Source organism: Malania oleifera, chromosome 13 (genome assembly GCF_029873635.1).
Source record: "Malania oleifera isolate guangnan ecotype guangnan chromosome 13, ASM2987363v1, whole genome shotgun sequence".
Lineage (NCBI taxonomy): Eukaryota > Viridiplantae > Streptophyta > Magnoliopsida > Santalales > Ximeniaceae > Malania > Malania oleifera.
Window position 1 is genome coordinate 56,958,918 of NC_080429.1, and position 15,534 is coordinate 56,974,451.

The following is a 15,534-nucleotide window of genomic DNA, read 5'->3' on the forward strand; positions in this document are numbered from 1 at the left end:
TACGAAAGTTGCATACTTTGAGAACCGGTCAATCACCACCAAAATTGTGTCAAACTCCTCTACTTTTGGCAACGAGGAAATAAAATCCAAAGAGACACTCTCCCATGGCCTAGCAGGAACTAGCAATGGCTCCAATAAACCTGAGGTCTTCTTTCTTTCTACCTTGTCTTGTTGACAGATCAAGCAAGTTTTAGTATAACTCATCACATCATCTTGCATATTTGGCCAATAGTACCCCTGTGTAATCAAAGCATGAGTTCTTCGCCATCCCGGATGACCAGCCCACAACGTATCATGACACTCTTTCAGTAAGGTTTTCCTCAAGTTTCCAGCTTTAGGCACATAGACTCTCCTGCCTTTAGTCATTATCAGTCCATCTTCTACCCAGAATTGTCGTGTCTTCCCTTCATCTATTAGTTTGCTTAGTGACTGCGCCTGCTGGTCTGTACTTAAATGTTCCTTGATAAGATTCTTCAAAGGTAGCGCCACCCTACTAGTTGATAGATGACTGATGATTTTCAATGCTGCCAATTCAGTTTTTCTACTTAACGCGTCGGCCACTTCATTTGTCTTCCCCACTTTATATTCAAAAGCAAAATCAAATTCAGCTAGCTTCTCCTGCCAACGGGCTTGTTTTGACGTTAGTCCAGGTTGTGACAAAAAATGAGTAACTGCTACATTATCGGTTTTTACCACAAATTTGGACCCCAAAAGATAGTGCCTCCACACCCGAAGACAGTGTACCACTGCGAGAAGCTCCTTTTCTTGTGCTGTGTAGTTCCGTTCGGCACCCGACAATTTTCTACTTTCAAAAGCAACTGGATGCCCTTCCTGGCAAGAGAACTCCCCCTAATGCAAAGTCTGAGGCATCTACTTGCACTTCAAACGGTTTTGTCACATCAGGAAAGATTAGCACAGGATCTCCTACAATCTTTTCCTTTAATTCAACAAATGCTGATTGACACTCTTCTGACCACCCCCATGGTACCCCCTTCCTCAATAAATTCGTTAACAATACAACTCTTCTAGAGTACCCCTCTATAAACTTTCGGTAGTAGTTGGCTAGACCCAAGAAAAATCGCAGTTCTCTAACGGATGTAGGTGCTCGCCACTCCTTGATAGTTTTTACTTTAGCTGAATCCATCCGAATCTGGCCCTCCTCAATGATATGCCCCAAGAATTTAATACGCTTTTGAGCAAAAGCACACTTCTCCCCTTTTACATATAACTGATTTTCTTTGAGTTTTTGAAAAACCTTTCGAAGATGATCTTTATGTTCTTCTAAGGATGCGCTGAAAACCAGTATGTCATCAAGGTAAACAACCACAAACTGATCAAGGTAGTCCCGAAAAACCTGATTCATTAGAGAACAAAAGGTAGCGGGTGCATTTGTTAGCCCAAAAGGCATGACAAGGAATTCAAATGCTCCATACCGTGTGACACAAGTGGTCTTCGGTTCATCTCCCTCAACAATGCGCACTTGATGATATCCCGACCTCAAGTCCAGTTTCGTGAAATATCTAGCTGTACTTAACTGGTCAAAAATATCAGCAATCAGTGGAATAGGATACTTGTTGCGCACGGTCACCTTATTAAGAGCCCGATAATCTATACACAAGCGCAAACTACCATCTTGTTTCTTCTGAAATAACACTGGGGCCCCAAAAGGTGTTTTTGAAGGCCGGATGAACCCTGCTGCAATAAGATCATTCAGTTGCCTTCTAAGTTCAGCTAACTCAGGCGGCGCCATTCGATAAGGGGCACGTGCTGGCGGCTTTACTCCTGGCAAAAGTTCAATTTCGTGGTCAATCTGTCGTCGAGGTGGTAAAACCCTGGGAAGCTGTTCTGGGATCACCTCCTTAAACTCTTCTAAAACTTCCTTAATCTCAAGTGGATATTTCCCTACTTCTGCATCTTCTGAGACTATTGGTAGAACCACGAAAGAAGATTCTCCCATTTTTACTCCCTTTTTGAATTGGAGGGCTGAGAGCAACTTCCTCTCATCAAAATTGTTGTAGGCTGCGGGGACCGCACAAGGTGCACTTCCCATTATCACAAGACAATCCGCAGCTGGGATCGGCATTGAGCGTGTCACTTTAAGAAAATCCATCCCCAATACCACATTAAAGTCGTCAAGGGGTGCCACAGTGAAATCAACTGTTCCAGACCATGATCCCATTTGGCATGCCACTTTAGGTACCACCCCCACCGTGGTTAATGCTGGAGAATTCACTGCTTTTATCTTGCCCACATCTTTATCTACTTGCAATTCTAACCGTTGAGCTTCAGAATCAGCAATGAAATTATGAGTGGCCCCTGTATCAATCATGGCCCTGATTTTCTTTCCATTCAAAAGTAGATCCACATACATTAGTCCCTTCTCCTGAGACTTGTTGTGAATTACTTGACGCTCTAATGCCCCCAAAAATCTCAAGGCTCCCACCATATTCGGTTGTTCTTCTGGAATTGCTGTCGAGGTTTCGGTTTCCCCTCGAAGGGCCTTCATAGCATTCAAAGCCTTACGATCAGGGCACTCCGCCACTCGATGTGGTCCACTGCAAAGAAAACAAGAGATCGGTCGACGCTCTCCACCCCCTGTTCGTCCGCCCCTCCACTCCCTATTCATGGGCGCTCTTTTATCTTTCCAAGAACTATTTGTCTCCTTATCCCTTCCTCCATTTGTGGGCTTATACACTTTGTTGGGACGGGAATCATTATTGGCGGATGTAGGGAAATTTCGCTTCCCAGAAGTATCTGAAAAATCATCCAACCGTTCAGCAGCAACGAGGGCGGAAGAGAGATCACCAGCACCTTGCCGACGTATTTCATTTCTTGGCCATGTCTTCAAACCCCGAAGAAAATGAATCAGTTTATCCGATTCAGTCATGTCTACAATGTCCAACATCAAGGCTTGATATTCCCTTACATAACTCCTTAACGAGCCCGTCTGTTGCAATTCCATTACTTTGCACTTTGCTATATACTCCACATTTTCTGGATAGAATTGGGCCTTCAACGCCTGTTTCAACCCCTCCCATGTGTTAATGACACATCTATTGTGCTGAATATCATTCCATTTAGTTCTCCACCACAATTTTGCATCCCCAACCAGGTATACCGTTGCCAAATTGACCCGGTCCACTTCTAAATCCACTCGGGAGCACGTGAAGTAGTGTTCCATATCAAAGAAGAAATTGTCTAGCTCCTTTGCATCTCGTGTACCCCCAAAACTTTTAGGTTCCGGTACCTTCCATCGAGAACTCTCATTTGGATGTGCAACTGGCCATCGAGCTAACTGTGCCACTGCATTCACTTTCGCAGTGATCTCTTGTAAATCCCTCTGGACTTGGACCACCGCACTTTGGACATTGCCCATCTCCTTCAAATCTCCCTTCAAAGCAGTAATGGACACTTTAACATCTTCTGTAAGGAAATCAAGATTATCCGTTAGCTCCCGTAAGGAGGCCTCAAGCTCTATTGGCTCTCCCCGTTGGGACGAAAGAGATGGCAATATGCCCTCAATATGTTGTAGCCTACTCTCAAAGGCTTCCAACTGCTCGATACTCTTCTGGAAGGCCTCAAGCTCTCTTGGCCGTTTCTCCAGGGATTTCACACTTGGAGTGAATTTTTCAAGTTCCTCAAGTCTCTCTACGACTTTTGATACCCCATGGAGATTTTCTCTAGGGTTTTCTTCGGCGGCCTCAAGCTCTGTTGACCCGCCTTTCTCTTTTATCAATGTTGCCACCAACCCTTGGAGGTCACCGCACGTTGTCTCCAGGGTTGCGAGTTTTGTCTCAAGCGCCTCAATGCGCTTCACTCTTCCTGACTTATTTCTCCTAATCCCACGCATGGTGCTCGCACACACTGTGCTCTGATACCAACTGTCACGGACACCCAAAATGGAACTCAAGTAAGGGCCGTGTGGCACTCGTTGAGAGCTCTCCCTCGACAAGTCAGCCAACTCTCACACGTTCAAGCCTGCAAGCACGAGCACCAGGTGAGTCTCAATACTCAAGGAAAACAAGAAACAATAGGATTTCACATGAGCAATATATTCTTATACATCGAATAAGACTATAACAATCAGAGACATCATAATCCAAGGCAACAGAACACCACAATGAAAAGAACTACTTGTATTATTCATCTACAAGAGAATCAACATACAAGCGATAACACAGATATTCATATATTCATTCTAAATCCCTGAAGAATACAATTATAGCAGTATCTCACTCCCCCATTTTCCCCATTACATTGTCACACCCTAACACCAAGCCTTAAGTCGCACTTGGTGGGGTCGGCTGCATAATTCCTTTTCTACCAATTTATGTGATAATGGACCATTTGTTTTGACAAATTTAGGGCTATAGCTATTTCATTCCAAGTTATTTTAGGTCTACCTCTATCCTTTCTATTGCTCCTCATGGTAACTAAATCACTCTTCTTCACTGGCGCACTATGTGATCTATGTTGTAAGTGCCCAAACCATTTGAGTCGGCCCTCCCTTATCTTCTATAGGAGCTGCACCTAACTTAATGGCGAATATGTTCATTTCTTAATTTATCTTTCAATGTTATACCACTCATCCATCTAAGCATTCTTATCTCGACAACTTTTATTTTTTGGATATTGTATCATAGATCCAAGGTATCGAAATCTACAAGTGCTAAGATCATCAAGTTTAACTTTGTCTCCAATATTTTTCCTACTATTGCTGAAATTACGCTTCATATATTCTGTCTTTTTTCTACTTATCCTAAAGCCTCTAGGTTCCAAAGCTTCTCTCCATAATTTTAACTTAGCCTTTGCTTCGCCCTTAGTTTCATCAAGCAGTACAATATCATCAGCAAATAACATACACCATGGAACCTCATTTTGGATACTCTTAGTCTGTTGATCTATCACTAAAGCAAAATGATAAGGGCTCAAAACTGATCCTTGATGTATACCTATTGTGATTGGAAATTCTCAAATCTCTCCATCTATAGTCCTTAAACTAGTCATTACTCCATCATTCATATCCTTAATGACATTAGTATACCTATTACATGCACCTTTTTTTTTTTTTTCTATAATCCACCATAGAACTTTCCTAGGTACCCTATCATACGCTTTCTCTAAGTCAATAAATACCATATGCAAGTCCCTCTTCTTTTCCCTAAACTTTTTCATTAATCTTCTTAAAAGATATGTAGCTTCTGTAGTAGATCTTGTAGGCATAAAACTAAATTGATTTTTTGAAACTTTTGTTTCTAGCCCTAATGTTTGTTCAACTATCCTTTCCCTCATTTTCACTGTATGACTCATAAGATTAATTCCACGATAGTTATTACAATTTTGAATATCTCCTTTATTTTTACATATAGGTATTAAAGTGCTTTTCCTCCATTCATCGTACTTTTTCTTAGTTTTTATAATTGTGTTAAATAAATTCATTAACCATGTAATTCCATTATCATCTAAGCATTTCCAAACTTCAATTGGGATGTTATCTTGTCCTATAACTTTTCCATTTTTAATCATTTTTAGTGCAAACTTAACTTCGTTAACTCTAATTTTGCCAAAAAATCTCATATTTTTAGTCTTTTCCTCATTTGTCAATTCTAAGTTTAAGCTTTCTATTTGGTTTTCATTAAACAACTTACTAAAGTAACTTCGCCATCTTTCTTTTATGTCTTCTTCCTTAACCAAGACAATATCATCATCACTTTTTTTTTTTATACATTTTACATTATATAAGCCCTTATCCTTTCTTTCTCTAGCCCTAACAATTTTAAATATATCTCTTTCCCCTTATTTTGTATCTAATCTATCATACAAATTATTAAATGATTTTTTTAGCTTCCCGAAAGTCATTTTTTTGCATCTTTTCTAGTCTCCCTTTTCCATTCTTAACGAGCGGCCATGTGTTTGCACCAACAGAAGGACTGAATAATATTTTTTAGGTTCTTACATGGTATAAAAACTTGTTGATAGCAAGTCACTGAGCCAGCTTGCTTTGGTCATTTTTGTTTGTTCTTGTTCTTGTTCCTCTTTTTTTGCTTTTTATTTTTGGGTTCCACCCTATGTATTGTGTTCTATCATCACTGTCTAGGCAATTGGCTATCCAACGGTGTAATTACAATGATTGTTACAAGACCGGAGCTCAACCAAGTTATCTCCTTGTAAACCATTGTTAAAAGGCCAGTCAAGGTTTGCGTTTCCACTCGCCTCAAGAATAGGCATGCCTAAAATGCCTTGAGATTCAGCCTAAAATAATATACTGAAAAGGATAGCGTTAACCTGAGGCTTATGCATTTGTACAGAAGGCATTCCTTTTGCACCTTTTATGTTTTAGAAATTTTTTTACTGCATGTATAGATGAAAGGAATGTCTTGGAATGATTACTTCTAGTGACAGGAAATGAATATCGAAAACTGCATGATGTCTTTGGCAGGGCACTAAGAGGGATGCCATCACTATTGATTTCATTGGGGGGGGGGGTGTCTAGAACTACTATAGGTAATTTTTAATTTTTTTTAATTTTTTTTATTGAGGCAACTTTTTCATAATAACTGAAAAAATAATTGTTGTTTTTTCCCAAATGAGGAATGATAGTGGATAATGGAAGAATTACACTCTGTTCTGTTCACAAAAAATGCTAATTCATGGGTCAGAATCTTCATGGATTCAGATCAGTTCTTTATGGTGCAATTGATTGTGAAATAGTTATAGGAGGTTTTTTTCTCTAGAGAAGTTCCCAAATAAGGGCACCATGTGAATGATTTGTATTCTGGATGGCATGGAGGCATGGGGGAGGAAAGAAATTCTTGAGGAAACAAAGAGCAGAGCAGAGCAGAGCAGTGGAAAGCAGGGCAGTTTTAGAATCTGAATGGGTTGCGTCAACTCTGGAATGTGTGGATTGTGGCTCCACAAACAGGTATCAAGGGGTTGGGAATCCACAATAACCTCCCAATGGAAGTCATCACTGTTTTGTCAATGGGTATGGTCTTTGGTGAGGGAAACTTAAGGAAAGTTTTTGGCCAAGAAAATTTTGACAGAACCAGCATCTAGAGGGTACGATCAGAATGTCCATGTTATTTTTTATTGAAGTTTCCAATCGATACAACTGGAACTGAATGGTGGAGGAATTTGTGCTTCCAAGAATTGTTTTTTTGGGACCAACAGTGGAGGATCTGAGCGTTTTAGGCCCAATGGAGGGAGGACCACTTTCAAGTATTAAAAGTGGGCTGAAGCCTAGTTGCAAAATGTAGGAGCCTTTAAAGCAGTTGATATGGGTGGGTTCTAGGAGTTAGGAAAAGAAGCCTCTTTGTCAAGGGAAAGATTATTCTGGGCTCAGAAAAAGGCAGGTGTCAAACGCAAATACTTCAATTAGAGGAGATCAAAGATGAAGAAGCGGAGCGTACTTCCCCCCCTTCATAATGTCTTTTTTTTTTTTTTAATTAAAAAAATATGAAGAGGGATAGACATATCTGTTGAAGAACATGTGAATGGCACATACAAATTTGCACATACAAAGTGAATGGCATTGGTGAAGCAGATGACATTGCAGCAGTAAGTGGATGTACCATGCATAAGACAATTTGAGAATCACAGTTCAGGTAAGGGGCTACCGACACAGACATTACGATCAAAAGTCTACGATCGAGTGAAGAAGATTGCCGTTGAAGGATTGCACAACCAAAATAAGGGGAAGGAGTTGATGTGCAGAGGTGCAGAGATGGTCAAGATGAGGTGGACTTCCCTCTTTTTACAAAGATGAAGAGGATGGTTTTTGTTCTAACAATCTTGAGGAAGAAGAGCTGCTTACCAAGACTGAAAAATGGAGATGGGAAGGTTGGTAATACTTTGAATCTTTTGGGCAATGGAAATGATGTGCATATATTGATATAAATGCAACAAACAAAATCATAAAATGCATTTAAAATTTATCAATAGAAAAATCATATTTCATGTGTATGCTTTCTCTTAACAATAATGAGGGAAGGATTCAGGAAAAATTTGTTGGCTTTATGGGGGCAGCAGTCTACCCAGCTGTGACAGTGCTTGGCATGCCTGCCCGTTGGCACCATTTCTGGTGCAGCCCTTCATGGGTGCCTGCCACTTAGTGCGGGGCTCTGCGCTGCTAGGAGTTTAAGGAAATAAAGTTGCGCCTTACCTAACAATAATTGCTTTTAGGCGAGTTGGTAGCACTTGATCCTGACAATTGGTATCAGAGCGAAGTCACGGGTTCGAGCGTTCCTAGGGTAGCTGCTGGGGGGGGGGGGGGGAGATTGTTGGCTTTATGGGGGCCAGCAGTCTACCCAGCTGTGACAGTGCTTGGCGTGCCAGCCCGTTGGCACCATTTCTGGTGCAAGCCCTCATGGGCGCTTGCTACTTAGTGCAGGGCTCTGCGCTGCCAGGAGTATAAGGAAATAAAGTTGCGCTTTCCCTAACAACAATTTCTTTTAGGTGAGCTGGCAGCTTTTGATCCTGACTACATTAATAAAAAAACCAAACTTTATGTTAAGGGAAGGAACTGGTGAAAAATAATAGAAAACGGAACTTGGTGTTTATCAACAATAAGAAAAAAATTTATTTCATATTCATGCTTTCTCTAATTACAAATCCAAAAAAATTAATTGAAACAAAACTAATAATCAATTGAACAAACCAACAAACTAAGGGTGCGTTTGGTATCGTTGTTTCTGGTTTCCTGTTTGTATGTGCATGCGTGTGCGCGTCTTTTTCTTTTTTTTTTTCCAAATGCAAAAATGAAGCTCAAAAACATGTTTGGTTTTGTTTGCCCTGGAGGCTGCCAAATGAAACCGTTTCTCATATTTCCAAAAAAACCAAAAACCACAAAAAGTGGTTTTCAATTAGTTGCGCAACAGGGAGAGACAGTGATTTGTTGAAACGCGCGCGAGGGTCCTGGGTTCAATTCCCAAGCTTTGCATTTTTGTGCCTTTTTTTTTTTTCCCCTTTTTTATTTGTTTTCATCTAGGGTTTCCAAGAACCCCTTCATTCACAGCTGGCACCTGCTCCCTTTATCTGTTTTATTTTCATCCAGGGCTTCTAAGAGCCCTTCGTCTGCAGCAGCCCGCAGCAGCAATTAATGGAACTTTCTGCTAGTTTATGTGGATTTTAATTTGGATTTCATTTTTTTTTTTTTTGGTTAAAATTAGATCTACTAGATCATTCCAATTAATGTAAATTAGATCTATATTAGGTTATTTCAACTAATGTAAAATGTCTAAATTAGATTTGCATTGTCTCCAGCTGGTCAGTTTATTACATTTGTTTTGATCCATCAAAATTTATTGTTTAGCGCAATTAATGGAACTTTCTGCTGGTTCATATGGATTTTAAATGTGGATTTTTTTTTTGGTTAAAATTAAATTTACTAGATTATTCCAGTTAATGTAAATTAGATTGAAAAAAATGAAAATAAACAACTAAACAGGTTTTTGTTTTTCATTTTCAGTTTACGAAAAAACTGAAACCAAGCTACAAACAGTTTTTTAATTTTTGCTTCAGTTTTAGTGATAGAACCAAACAGGTTGACAGTTTTCAGTTTTTAGTTTTCATTTCTGGTTTTTGTTTTCAAAATTTTTGACAGTGATACCAAAGGACCTCTAAGTTAACAAAACAGCGATGCCTAAGTACCACGTTAGCCGGCCATGTTCTGCCCCTTTTCCTTAATGGGACACTACTCCTCCAAGGGTGAGGAATGGTTTTGTGAAGGCTACAGAAGCCCTAAAGCTGTTTTTGCCTCTTTCTCAGCACAGAGCCAATGCAGTGAAGGAATGAAGGACAATTGTGTAAAATAAGGCATTAAAAAAAGAAAGGCCGTCTTTTGAGGTTTAAAACCTGCTGGGTCTGACTGGATCTGCTAGGTTCAGAATTGTGTGAATTGCTTGAGTTATATTGATTCATTAGATTCAGATCAGGGGGTGAATCAATTGAGTTGGCAACAATTCATTTGATTTTTGATTCCCTGGTAGGATTTGAATTGATATGGTTTGGAATTGATACTTTTTTTTTTTAAAAAGAAGGGTGACACCTCCATTTATTTATTGATAAACCCTCACTTTTGGCGGAGGAATGCCGTAGTTACGAGACAATCAATGGGAGAAACAAAAGACAAAACTTTAAAGGCCTCCCAAAAAACAACACCAACATCCAGCCGAAAAACTATTGATACAAATTGTACAATTTGACGGATTAGAATGATAAGATTATAACAACTATGCTTTTTCTGAATTATATGCATCCCAATGGGGGGTTAGTCCATTGATTTGTGATTCTTTTTATGTCCTTTTATTTAGGAAAAACTAAACGAGGGGAACTGAGCATTTTCCCTAAATCATTCATAATCTTATCACATTGTCTCCATATGATGCCAAGGCAAAAGGCAGCTCGAGGTTCAGATGATGCAAATGCAAAGGTGGAGTTCTTTTATTGATTTTTGTTTTTCGCTTTTAAATTTTGTTTACTTAGTGCTTACATCAGTTTACTACTACTATGTACAGAAAATTGATGCCTGGCACCCAGGGAATGCAAGGAATCCTGACGCATATATTTTGAAGGATCAGGTATTAATGATACTTCTATCATGCCCTTCTCAGCATTCTAGATTTGTTAACAATTATGAATTTTTATTTTTCTAGTTTATTCTCGTGGAAGGGTTACAAATGATCTGCATCTCCTAAGAATTTTGCTGCTGTCTGAGTTGTATGTTCAAAATAATCCAATGAAGCTCTAAACTGAGGCCTGCTTAACAATCACAGGTGGTCAAACCAGTGGTCAAAACTCTATATATATATATATATATATATATATATATATATATATATTTATATGCATTGTATGTATGTATGTATATAACAAGAGTGTTACACTGATCTGAAATAATATTTCAACGATCCTAGCCATAATCTCCTAATAGTCAATTATTAAAAATAATTACTGGTAACAATTTTAATAAACTTTGTACCTTTTTCTATTTCTAAAAGATATTCTTGAAACTTGTCATTCATATTTTCAAATAAAAATATTAGAAGGTACACAAAGATTCTGGTTCAATTAAAAATTAGTAAATTTACTTAAGTTGTATGCAAATATTAATTTCCATCTTAGTTATCTATTACTTTTGGCTTGTGTAAACTTGTATATTTTTATTATCTATGGGTTGTGTCAACAAGAAGTTATGGTGCATGCAGTAGTAATTCCCTCGTTCTGTCTTTATCTCCCTGGTTCAAGTTTGCTTTCATTCAGAATGCATCTCCCCCTTGCTGCGCCAACACCTGCCCCCCCCCCCCCCCCCTGTTTTTTTTTAATAAAGAGATGGGTTGACCCACCCACAAACCCGGTTCGGACTGGGTCAACCTGTTCAATTCCAGTTTGCTTCAAAACTGAGTTTGGGTTGGTAGCTGAACCAATGCATTGACTGGTTCTGGTCGAACCCATTGAAACTGGCCATTGTGGTCTGGATTCCAAAACCATGATTTTGCCTCTAGAGAATCCAACAGGTGTGGTTCTGTATTAAATTATTAATCTCTTGAGTGGCAACTGGCTATCATCTCTGTTTACCTAGTTTGTTTAAAGCTGACATTGGGGGACTTGAGTATCATGAACTGTAATTGCTGTGCAAGTTGTCTAATTATTTGTGCTTATGCAGTTTATTTGTAGTTTTATTTGTTTTTATTTTCTTGGCTCATCAAAAGTTTGTTTTATGCTAGGAAACTCGATATCGTCAACGTTACTTAGATTTGATGTTGAATATGGAGGTCCGTGAAATATTCAAGACCCGGGCTAAGATTGTTTCTTATGTTAGAAGATTTCTTGACAGTCTTGATTTCTTGGAGGTTAGTCATGTTCTTGATTCCAAACTGGATGATAATTTAATTTTTTTTCATGGTTGCTTCTGCGTGATGCCTCATTTTAAATTATATATTTTGTAGTTCATTCATTTGACTTGGTAATCATTAGGTTGAAACACCCATGATGAACATGATTGCGGGCGGTGCAGCTGCCCATCCATTTGTGACCCATCACAACGAGCTGAATATGAAGCTGTACATGCGCATTGCCCCTGAACTTTATCTTAAAGAGTTGATTGTTGGTGGACTAGACCGTGTCTATGAGATAGGAAAGCAATTTAGGAATGAAGGGATTGACTTGACTCATAATCCTGAGTTCACTACGTGTGAGTTTTATATGGCGTTTGCAGATTACAATGACTTGATGGAGCTCACTGAGAAAATGTTGAGTGGTGAGTGAGACAGTTGAGGTGTAGCAATGCATATAAAATTGTTAATGTGTGGCATTTTAGTCTTTCTTGAATTGCCTTACTTGGATATTTTTATTAATGTAGTTAATTTATAACAGGGATGGTCAAGGAGCTGACAGGCAGTTGTAAAGTTAAGTATCATGCAAATGGATTAGACAAGGATCCAATTGAGATTGACTTTACCCCTCCTTTCAGGTTACTTGTCTAGGTCTTAATGCAGAGTGCAGCTTCAAATTTTCTGCTTAAATGCCATTGTGGAATTATTGATGTGGTGTTTTTAACTGTTGCAGAAGAATTGACATGATAGATGAGCTGGAGAAGATGGCAAAGCTCAGTATACCCAAAGATTTTTCAAGTGAGGAAACAAACAAATATTTGGCAGATGCTTGCGCGAAGTTTGATATTAAATGTCCCCCTCCTCAGACAACAGCTCGTTTATTGGACAAAGTAAATCCCAATCTGTTTGGTTTCTTTGTTAAATTAATATATAAATATAAAGTTTCTTGGAATTAATCAGAGAAATGACTGGCCTTCTGAGTTACATGTTAGTTGTGCATACTGCTCTGATGTGTTCTAGTCTTTGAATTTTAGCTTGTAGACTCAAGGCAGGGTTAGGACTGCTAGAGAAAAAAGAACCAGAAATGTCTCCTGTATATAGAGGATCAATAATTCAATATGGTTGTTATTGTTTTGACTCATTCAGTGGATAGCTGAAAGTTATTCAACAGTGTAATGATCATATTGATTGTGTGTGGTTCTTCCTGCTGATAAAGCTGGAGCTTCCATAATAAGCTGTGAATTATGGAACGAATCTTTGAGAAAGATATTTAAGTGTCCGCTATCAGGTGACAGCCATTCGGGCTTGCCATAGCATAATGATATAGTATATGATGCAACTGTATTTTTCCCAATGTGTGTTTCCAATGACCAATGTTTGGTGGCAGACATCATCTTATTTATTTATCTATTTTTGGTCATGATATGTCGGGTGTGATGCTCACCAATCTAATCCTCTTTTTCTTGTCTTCCCATGGGCGTATCATGCATGGATGTATGATTATAATTATAATAATTATTATTGTATGGGGTCATGCTCAACTGGATTTTCTCTTTTATCGTGAACATTATTGTAATTAGGATTTTATTTTGTAATTTTCATTATTCAGGTATTTGATATTATTTCCCCCTTTTTATCTATGCTTAGATTTTGTATGGAAGACTGATATAAAGGCATTTGATTGTATACTTTTGAGACAGTTGGATATTGAATATTGAGAACCTTGAGTTTTTTCTCCTGCAAATTTTATTCTGTTTTCCTGCTTTTATTTATTTTATTTATTTTCTTTGATTCATATTTCCCTTAGCTCTTACCAATTGGTCATCTTCTCGTTATCCTGTTTGCCTTTATTTTAGTGGATGGAGCGGAACTGTTTTGGCTAGTTTTTCATTCTTTTAACTTTACATTTTTGTCCTTCAAGTCCAATAGAGTGCATCTATTTATGATTCACGGATGTAATGATGCTTTTGAAATATAATGCCTGATCATCTCGTTCTCATTTAATTATTAATTTTGAGTCCCCTCCCATTTTTTTTTTGCTGATTTCTATTTTATGCTATTCTATAATTAGTTATTTTTCATGCTGCAGCTAGTGGGGCACTTCTTGGAGGAGACGTGTGTAAATCCTAGTTTTATTATTAACCATCCAGAGATAATGAGTCCTTTGGCAAAGTGGCACAGATCCAAACCGGGCCTAACTGAGCGTTTTGAATTGTTCATCAACAAACATGAAGTATGTTTCGTGTCTCTTCAGGTTTTTTCCCTCTTTCAATTGATTAGCTTCCTAAGGCTTGCTTACCATTTCTATTTTTTACGTGGCTCAGCTTTGCAATGCATACACGGAGTTAAATGATCCTGTTGTACAACGTCAGCGGTTTGCAGAGCAACTGAAGGTATCACAGTATCAAAATGATGCAATTTTTGTTTTTTGAATTGAATTTTGTGGGATTGCCCAATAATCAATATACTTGTTTAAATTTCAGGATCGACAATCAGGTGATGGTGAAGCAATGGCTTTGGATGAAACATTTTGCACAGCTCTTGAGTATGGCTTGCCTCCTACAGGTGGCTGGGGATTGGGTATTGATCGGCTAGCAATGTTGTTGACAGATTCGCAAAATATTAAGGTCGTGTCACTCACTCTGTCCCTTCATGTGTCTGCATGTCTTTTCCCCCCACCTCTCTTTTTGAGGTTTTTTGGAGGAGAAACTGGTTGTGATTTGGTTTTTGAGCTCTTTTTAAAGTATTTTCTTGGGAGTGTGGGTGGTTTGTGGCTTCAGCTCTATATGAGATGAAAGTGGCATGCTGTTTGTTGTTACCCACTGACCTTTTTGTTGTTTGCTGTGGGATTACAGGAAGTTCTTCTTTTTCCAGCGATGAAACCTCAAGATGAACCATCCGCAAAAGGTACTTGTTATGTCTTCAGCCATTTATTTGTGGCATACTGCTTAGTTTATTTGGCAGAAGCATGTTTTGCTAGACTTACTCTTCGATTTAGAGTAACTAGTCTTCTCCTGATTGCTTTTATTGGAGCTTTATTAACAGTTTTCAATTATGTTTTGATACTGCAGCTACACAGGGATTAAGTTAAAATCTGGCATTGATGTTTTGTTGGTTTTTTGTCAAATGGAGAAGGTAATTTACTGCAAAGTGTAGGTCCTATTATTAATTTATTATAATACTATTGGAGCTAGAAATTTTGAGGATCTCTGATTTTGACCCTTGATCAAGGGTTTGTCACCATGCCATATTTTTAATAGACAAAAAATTTCACCCATCTGTGATTGCATTTTATGTGGGAGTTGCATGTGCTTGGAGTTATTACTGGGAAGCAAGAGTTATCTCCCCCCCCCCCCCCCCTCCCCTCTCTCTCTCTCTCTCTCTCAATCAAAAACACATGCAAAATCCGTTTGACACCTGACTTTGGATTTGGATAAGATATAATTTTGATATTTATCCAAATTCAATCCTAATGTCTGAAATTCATATTTCCAAATATAGATTATGTTTTTATGGTTACACCTGAAAAAGCAGCTGAAGAATTCATTTCAGCTGGCACTAGCGTGCGCTCAGTCTCTCTCCCTGCCCAGCAGATGCCCCCTCTTGCTCCCTACTTCTCGCTGATTGATTGTCCTATAAGATTCGTGTCTTCATCAAAGCAGTTCATGGGCTTCTAGTTAAAAAATATTATTTTACACTTGCT

At 38.6% G+C, this 15,534-nt stretch overlaps 1 protein-coding gene across 2 annotated transcripts in view; it reads left to right on the forward strand.

The window, feature by feature from the left end:
• Positions 1-15,108, forward strand: part of LOC131146492 (lysine--tRNA ligase, cytoplasmic) — a 42,993-nt gene extending 27,885 nt beyond the window's left edge. The window contains exons 7-17 of one of the 2 annotated variants that reach the window (XM_058096125.1): positions 10,311-10,429; positions 10,515-10,577; positions 11,724-11,849; positions 11,974-12,256; positions 12,373-12,469; positions 12,565-12,721; positions 13,921-14,064; positions 14,156-14,224; positions 14,315-14,458; positions 14,687-14,738; positions 14,903-15,108. In XM_058096125.1, the coding sequence (XP_057952108.1) occupies positions 10,311-10,429; positions 10,515-10,577; positions 11,724-11,849; positions 11,974-12,256; positions 12,373-12,469; positions 12,565-12,721; positions 13,921-14,064; positions 14,156-14,224; positions 14,315-14,458; positions 14,687-14,738; positions 14,903-14,922 (1,274 nt within the window). In that variant the 3' untranslated portion in view covers positions 14,923-15,108. Of the gene's footprint in view, positions 1-10,310; positions 10,430-10,514; positions 10,578-11,723; positions 11,850-11,973; positions 12,257-12,372; positions 12,470-12,564; positions 12,722-13,920; positions 14,065-14,155; positions 14,225-14,314; positions 14,459-14,686 lie in introns of both variants that reach the window. The other variant, XM_058096124.1, reaches the window with a different exon arrangement.
• The last annotated feature ends 426 nt before the right edge of the window (positions 15,109-15,534 follow it).